The sequence below is a fragment of the Teleopsis dalmanni genome, unplaced genomic scaffold, assembly GCF_002237135.1.
Source record: "Teleopsis dalmanni isolate 2A unplaced genomic scaffold, ASM223713v2 unscaffolded_contig_1676, whole genome shotgun sequence".
In the NCBI taxonomy this organism is placed as follows: Eukaryota; Metazoa; Arthropoda; class Insecta; order Diptera; family Diopsidae; genus Teleopsis; species Teleopsis dalmanni.
Window position 1 is genome coordinate 1 of NW_024033058.1, and position 8,609 is coordinate 8,609.

Sequence of the window (8,609 nt, forward strand, 5' to 3'; positions counted from 1 at the left end):
AAATATAATAAAATATATAATATTATAATATATAATATTTTAATAAAATAATAATAATAATATAAAAATCAATTAGACGAAATAGGACTTTTAAGGTAATCGAATACATATTAAACGAATGTATGTGTAATAGCGAATTATGTATATATAAAAGTTAAATATACCAGATATAATAACTCTTAATAGCTAACGCAATTGGTGTAATTTAATTATCACATGTAACATGTTTAATATTGTTAATAGTTCATTATTACATTAAATTTTAACTAATTTAATTAAAATTATTTACAGAGTTCTGGTATTGGAGAGCCTAGTGTGTACCATGCTTTGGTTGTGATATTTTTAGAATTTTTCGCGTGGGGTCTACTCACAATGCCCGTCATTTCTGTAAGATATTATTGAATTATTTATTAATACCAAAATTTTTTATTAATTTAGATAATTATTGGAATTATACCAATAATATCAATAGTTAGTTTTTTTTTATTTTTAATGTTTACCTATCCTTTTCAGGTTCTAAATCAAACCTTTCCGGATCATACGTTTCTAATGAATGGTCTAGTTATGGGCATTAAAGGCATTCTATCATTTTTAAGTGCGCCATTGATTGGTGCTTTGTCTGATATTTGGGGTCGGAAGTTTTTTCTACTAATAACAGTATTTTTTACCTGTGCTCCCATACCACTTATGACAATAAATACATGGTGGTTTTTTGCTATGATCTCAATAAGTGGCATCTTCGCAGTGACCTTTTCGGTGGTATTTGCATATGTCGCTGATGTTACAACAATTGAGGAACGCTCAAAAGCTTATGGTTTGGTGTCAGCTACATTTGCTGCAAGTTTGGTAGGAAATGAAACTAAAATATTGGCATCATCAAAATATTATGTATTTGTTGTTATTTTGTTATTTCAGGTAATTTCACCAGCTTTGGGTGCTGCACTAATGGAATCGTATGGTGATACTTTGGTGGTTGCACTTGCCACAGCAATTGCAGTGCTTGATGTTTTCTTTATACTGGTTGCTGTGCCGGAAAGCTTGCCAGAGAAAGTGCGGCCATCATCGTGGGGTGCGCCAATTAGTTGGGAGCAAGCTGACCCATTTGCAGTAGGTGTTCATTTAATTAAGAATAATTTACCATACTTCCATTTGCATATTTCAATAATTTCAATAATGTTGGTTTGTTTTTCTAAAATGTATATTTTGCATTCTGCAGGCGTTACGTAAAGTTGGCACAGATCATACCGTTCTGATGCAGTGTGTTACAGTTTTGTTGTCCTACTTGCCAGAGGCCGGTCAGTATTCATGCATATTTGTGTATCTGAAACTAAAAATGGGTTTCAATACAATGGAAGTAGCAATTTTTATAGCTGTCGTCGGCATACTCAGCATTTTTATACAAGTGACATTGGGCTACTTAATGCGGTAAGTTGTAAATAATAGCAATGGAATGATGTCAGCTCATTGAGAACATATTTTCTTTTGCGTGTAGTGTTATTGGACCAAAGCGCACTATTATTTTAGGTTTAGTTTTAGAAATGTTGCAATTAGTTTGGTACGGATTTGGTAATGTAAAATGGTAAATATATTTTAGAAATATTTTAAAAAAATTTTTAACAAAATATATTAATTTTTTTAGGATGATGTGGGCGGCAGGTGTGTTAGCTGCACTCGGTTCCATAACATATCCAGCTATAAGTGCTTTTGTATCCATACATTCAAATGCTGACCGACAAGGTAAATAATAATATTGAATGAGGAAGCGCACTTAAATATTTGCTATTTTATAAATTAAAAATTAATTAACTACCAAAACTACGTTTTGATAGGGCATATATAATTTCTAGAAAATCAGGGTAAGAAGAAGGTAAGAGTCCTTGAAGAAGGTCTTTCAATTCTACATCTAACCCATTACCGCTTTATTCTTAATAATTTTTTGTAATAAAATTACAAAAAATAATTCCTAAAACCTTAAAAACCATAACGTATGAATATATATCTAATTTCGATGTTATTTCGATTTTTTAGGTATATTTATTTTTTTTTTCGTTCGTGTATTCAATGTTATAAGTTTTCAAGTTTAAAGCCCAATATCTCAACAACCATGCTATATTGGCTAATAGCGTAGTGAAATAAGTTAGAATATTGAAATTTTACTTCCAAGATACTTCCAAGATATCATAAAGTAACTTTTAAATAGTCTACTAAACCTTGCTTAGGTCACGATTATGTAATAAGGTTTTCGTATAAACACCTACTGTACTATACATATATTTATTTTAAAGTCGGTATATTTTATTGTCATATTAATAATGGTGTTAGGAAAAAAAAATATTCAACAACGTTGGAGTTAAATCTCATGTGATCGACTGAGTTATCTTTCGATGTATGCTCAGTTAGTTTACTCTTCTTGCCAGTGACGAAAGTCAGTAATGGAATAGAATAATGAAATTGATATGGTAACCGAAGGTTGGGCTTTAAGCAGTAACAGGTAATGCTCCTTTACAAGGAGCATTTGATACATTTGGAAGCTGCGGAGTTCACACAACAGGTATATCCTATTGCTATAAATGTGTCCTGTGCCTTTTTTATTCTTGCGTGCCTCTTGGTAATGTAAATGGTGTTTGGGGGTTTCGGTTTAGACTAAGGCTCTTATGCACGCGACCAGTTTGATATATTGTGCCTCTTGGTTACTTGACTTTGATCTGGTTATTGAAGATACCGTCATTAGCTCCACTTGCTTTGCATTTTTATATACTTTTTAACTAATTTGTAATGGACTTATTCTTTTAATTAAAGTATATAATTTTAACGAATTTTTATTTTTACATTTTAGGTGCTGTTCAAGGCATGGTAACAGGCATGCGTGGTCTATGCAACGGTCTAGGCCCAGCTATGTTTGGTGTAATATTTTACTTATTTAATGTGGATCTTAATACCGATCAAATTAACACAGCTGGTGCGGAACCAAATCAGAATCATACGTCTAACAATGTTAAGTTTGCGCAACTGGTTCCAGGGCCACCGTTTCTATTTGGCGCATTAATGGTCGTTTTGGCGATATTAGTGGCAATATTTATACCAGATGGTAGAGGCAAAGATGTGAATCTAAGTAGAGCACCTAGCGAAAAGAAAAGTATGAGTTCAACTACAATATAAATAAAATATTTTTTATAAAAAAAAAGAAAAATAAAAACAAACAAAAATGGAATATATTTTGAACATGTAAATATGTTTTAATTTTTCATTATGTAGGAGCATCTGTAGATGTACAGTATGAAATTGAAGGTGGGCATAAAACAACCAGTCCTCTATCACCACTAATGCGTGCAGATTCTTTGGCGCAGCTGTAGTTGCTAAATCTTATAGGCTTGTTAGTTTTATATTAATTTACCAACTAAATGTATTGATATATTTTATAATTTGTATTAATTAATATTAGAAAAAGTTGCAAAATTTAAATAGTTCAGTAACTAAAAGTATAAATACAAAAAAAAACCTGTTAAGCGAAATATTATTTATATCGAAAACAAAAATATTGTGTACATTGTAAATTTATTGTAAGTTATTAATTCACAAAGATTTATTTATGTTTAATTAAGTGCAGTTAATCAAAAAACATGCCGTAGTTATTTTATATTTATTAGAAGAAAAAGAACTAAACAACTGATTTTGTACAACGTAATTTAGAATTTGTTTAATTTATTGTCCTATTAGTCGATTAAACATAATTTCTATTTTTTAATATTATAAGTTTATTTTTTAAATTAAAGTGCTTGCCAAATGCTTTATTTGAATTTACGATTTTGTTAATAAAATATTTAATATTTTCTAATAGATTAAATAGACAATAAGATCGTTTTTAAATTGAAAGCAGTTAGTTTAAAATCTAATTGCTAACATTTTAATAAGCAATCAATTAATTTTAAAGGAATTAATGCGTATTTTCTAAAAATTAATTATTAAAAATTGGTAGCATTTTATAAAAGGAAATTTGATATAAATCTTAAATTTATAAGCGCATTTTGTTATACTGAAGTAATGTTCAGCAAAAGGCCGCTTGGTAAATTTTTATAGATATAGAAATGTTTGTATTTTAAGTATCTTTATTTGGAATCAAACTCAAACATCACATTGTTAGTTTTTTTTATTATTTCGTTAATTATAATTTTAAAGAAATTATTTATAGTCTAATACAGAAATGTGTAATATAAAAAAGTATTTTGTTTTTTACAAAAGCTTCATACAAATGAAGTGTATATATTGGTGCAAACGAGTACATTAACACTTTTTATTAATTATATTTGTAAGCAATTAAAATAATAAATTAATTGTATTTGATATAAGATATTAATGTTTAAAAACCTTTATCACATTTTTCAATTGTGCACACTAAAATAAGAAATCAGAAGTTAAAAAATTAATGGATAATCCAGAACTTGCTATTTTATTCTTTATTCTGTATTAGGCTTTAAACGCATTAAAAATACTGCCAAAAATTGTAATAATTCTTTGATAGTACACTTCTTTACTTTATTATAATTTGCATAAAAGCTCAAAATTTAATGTTTGTATTTAGTTAAACAAAAAAAAAATTTGTAAGATAAAATATTTTTATAAAAAAATAACAGTAATAAGTTATACAATTCTCATTTGTTAGTATATTGGTCTATTTGGTGTTAATATGGAGAGTGCTACAAATACTTTCAATAGTACAAATTTAATATATAAAATTTAACGTATCAGAACTAGTCTTTCAAAGTTTTATTCCATTACATAATAATAATAGACTATAAAGTATATTAGTTGTTGATTCAATAAAATGTCATTAAAAAGACATGTACACATTTCTGGCAATATAATTATATGCCAAAATACAATATATTAATTTTAATATATTTACTCATTTTTATATATGTCAGTAATTTGCCATTAATTTAAGCTTATAATTTGCTAAAATATATGAGAATTGTATAACTTGTTAATATTAACAAATATATATATTTAAAAATAAAACAAAACAGTTAAACAAAATATTGTTACAAAATAACTTAAGCTTTATTTTGCAATTTGTAGTGATCTATGCTAAACTATTTAAGTAAATCTATGTCTAGCATTATTTTTTAAGTGATATCATGAAAAGCATAGTATATATATATACACACATATATATAAATATATTTTTTAAATGAAATAAAATATTTTAGGCAAACTCAAATTTTTTTAAAACATATTAAATAATTAAAGTTTTTAATTTTAAAATATATTTAATATAAAAACGAAACCAAATTTAATTGTTAATTCAAAAAAATTAAATAAATAACTGTATATTTTATTAATAAAATAATTGTCTGTTTTAGTGTATAGTTATTAATATTATTAAAAATGGAATTTTGTGTTAAAAAAAAACAAAATAAAAGTCTTTGCTTTTAATGTTTCTTTATTTTTGTTTTTAAAACCAGCACTGTGCTAGTGGTGGTAACTGCTAGTAAACCGACGTTATTATACGTTTATGAAAGAAATTATTTTCAAAAATTAAATTAAATCTAATGAATTAATTAATTATATATTATTTAATTAAGAGCTAGTAATTCAAGGGAGTAAAATATATTCTATTTATTTTTTTTATCAGGCTCGAAATCTAATATTTAAAATAGTTATGATTTGATTTAAATATTGATTTCTTTAAAAATATTAATATTATTATTTTGTAGCTTATGGATAAACCGTACACATATAACAAGGAAATATCAAGTGAAACTATGAAAAATACAAGTTATCAATAGTAGTATATACTAAAATATTTCGATACATAATATAGTTAAAAAAATGTTGAAATTTATTTTTGAAAATTAATATACATAAAAATAATATTGGACATGCAATTCAATTGAAATAGTTCTTAACAACAATAAATACAACAAATGTTGAATTGAATTAATTTATAAAGGAAATTTATAAAAAATGAATAATTATAAAAATTATAATTATAAACCAAAAATACGTTAATTATATAATTAAATAAATTCATATAATGTTAAAGAGCAATTGTCATCAATTAAAATATTCGAAGCTATTAATTTAGTACCTTAGACTATGCGATTAACTATTTTATGCATATATATACCACACATATATATATATGAAAAGATGCATTATATAGCTTTTTAAAATTTTCATACACACACAAATATATATACATATATATAGAAAATATAAATATTATGTAAATAGTATCTCTAATTGCATTAAGATAAAAATGTAAGTTGTTTCGGAAGTACCAAAAAATTTCTATAAATATTCTAATTATTTCATTATTATTTTTGAAAAAAAAATTTATTTTTCATTATTTAAAATATATAAGAATAATATATATATTTGTGTTACAATTAAAAAATATTTTAAAAAATTTACAACAAATAAAAAATAAATAAATTTGTTTTATGACAATGAAAATATAAATGAAAAGAGAAGTTTAATTTATTTAAAGCTTGCACTCCATGAGAAAATGGATCTACTAGTCAAAGATTATACAATTTAATTTCTGATCGTCCCAGCTTAGAAGAACCATCTTAAGCTGTTTATTAGTTTTTAATGGTATTTTTCGAGATTGTCGGTAATTTTTTGCGAGGTCATTTTTACTTACAGCAACGTCGAAGCATGGTTCTCTGGTCTTATATTACTCAGCAGTATCAGCAAAGATGTCTCTCTTAAGCCTTTATGTCATTTATAAGAACTTTACCACTACTTTGAGTAAAGTTTTTGTGTAGCTTTTCCAACATAAACACTGTATTGGTCTACTGCAATATGAGGATTTCTGTTATTAGAAATTTCTATATATTCTGTACATTTAAACTTAAGTAAATTATGTCGGTATGGCAGGGAATGTTGGTATTTACCAGAATTTTGAGTAGGTTAAATTAGATAAAAATTAGGAAAATTAGGTGTTATATTATGAAAATTTTATAAGATGTTTAATAAATAAATAAATTTGACATCTTTTAACCAAAAATAATAAATAAGTGCAAAAAATAAATAAATATTTATATAAATATTTACATAAATTTCAATTTACTCTACTTCAATTTACTCAAACTGGCACACGACCTTAATAAAAAACAGTGTTGTGGACAAGTAAATTCCAATCAAATTTTTTTTTAATTTAAGATGTATATGTTAATTATTATATTGGAAAAAGCTTGTGCTAAGGCTGTCGAGAAAATGTATAACAAACTGAAAATTCTTTATGAGTTTTATATATTATATATATTTCAATGTATTTAAATTTAATAAAACTTTAATTTATATTAAAAATTAATCATTTTTTAATATACGATTTGCAATTATAAACCTCTAAAGAATCAAATAGTTTGCAATAAAAGAATACTCCAGAAAGTACTCTTTGGTCATAGCGATTCCAATGACTGTTGTTAATAATAAATAAAAAATTTAGTCGCGCCACCTAGCTGTGAGATTTGAGGTAAATATGCAAGTCGCAAATGTTAGTCATTTAAATATTTAAATGTTATTATATATAAAATAATAATAATATAAAAAACACAGAATTTTTTTATATATAAATGTGTATGTTACTTGGAATACACGTTTTTTATATAACATCTATTAAAAGTGAGAAGTATTACTTTATTTGAGAAGTAGGGATTATACTTTAATTACCCTTATTATAATTGGACCTTATTATATTTTAAATTTAGCGAACTTTAATTACTAATAAGTGCACAATTGAGAATTAGTATTTACATGACGGAATCTTAATTGTCAAACAGCGAAGCAACACCAAACATTTTGATATAAATTGTATAAAGTTTTATTATAAAATTTATTGAAACACCTGAAAACGTATTAATTTTGATAATAATTTTTGATAATATTAAAAAATTTGTCTTTTGTTTGAAATACATTTTTCAATTTGAGTTTTTATACTTGTAGGAAATTTAAAAATTAAATGTTGTTAATTCCATAAACAGACTTATTTAGTAGATATAAAAACATATTTAATAAATTATTACATGCGTTTAATGCAAAATTCGAGTATAATAATTGCTAGTACATGTCACAATTCATTTATCATAATAAGTTTATTATTTGTGCATTACTTGATGTTGGTAATGCTTGCGTTAAGTTTTCTTGTTTCTGCGTTTGTTTCATTTTCATATTGTCAGAGTGGGTTTTGTTCGCCGTCGGTTAAGAACGAGAGCGGACGTCGAGTTGAAAATATTTTGTTTTGTTGTGGCAAAGAAAAAAACAAGAATTTTTGAAAGAAAATTATTAATACTGTTTTTGAATTGCTTAAATGTGAGTTGTAAAATTTGTTTACAATTAATACCAGTGTTTTAAAAAAATGTTTATTTATTGTGCGTTCTCCGCAAAAATATATAAAAAGCAGTTATTGCTTTATTGAATAAATTTATGTTTATTATGTATATGTTTATGTTTTTTTATTTGTTATTAAAAATTATAAGTTTAATATAAGTGAAAACATATTTATTAATTGATTTTTCTTTTACTACACGAGTTTGGGTGTGTGTCAGTGGCCGCACGTAAATCTTTTGAATTGCTTGTCTCCTGCTGTGTACAGATTTGATACC

The 8,609-nt window shown here is 25.3% G+C and overlaps 1 protein-coding gene across 1 annotated transcript; it reads left to right on the plus strand.

The window, feature by feature from the left end:
• Positions 1–285: 285 nt before the first annotated feature.
• Positions 286–3,439, plus strand: LOC119664251 (hippocampus abundant transcript 1 protein-like; the record flags this gene model as incomplete). Its single annotated transcript, XM_038073780.1, has 8 exons — positions 286–387; positions 514–846; positions 916–1,107; positions 1,217–1,425; positions 1,493–1,579; positions 1,640–1,737; positions 2,837–3,136; positions 3,256–3,439. Coding segments are annotated over 8 exons (1,419 nt in total), but the record flags the coding sequence as incomplete, so codon positions are not given.
• Between the last annotated feature and the right edge of the window lie 5,170 nt (positions 3,440–8,609).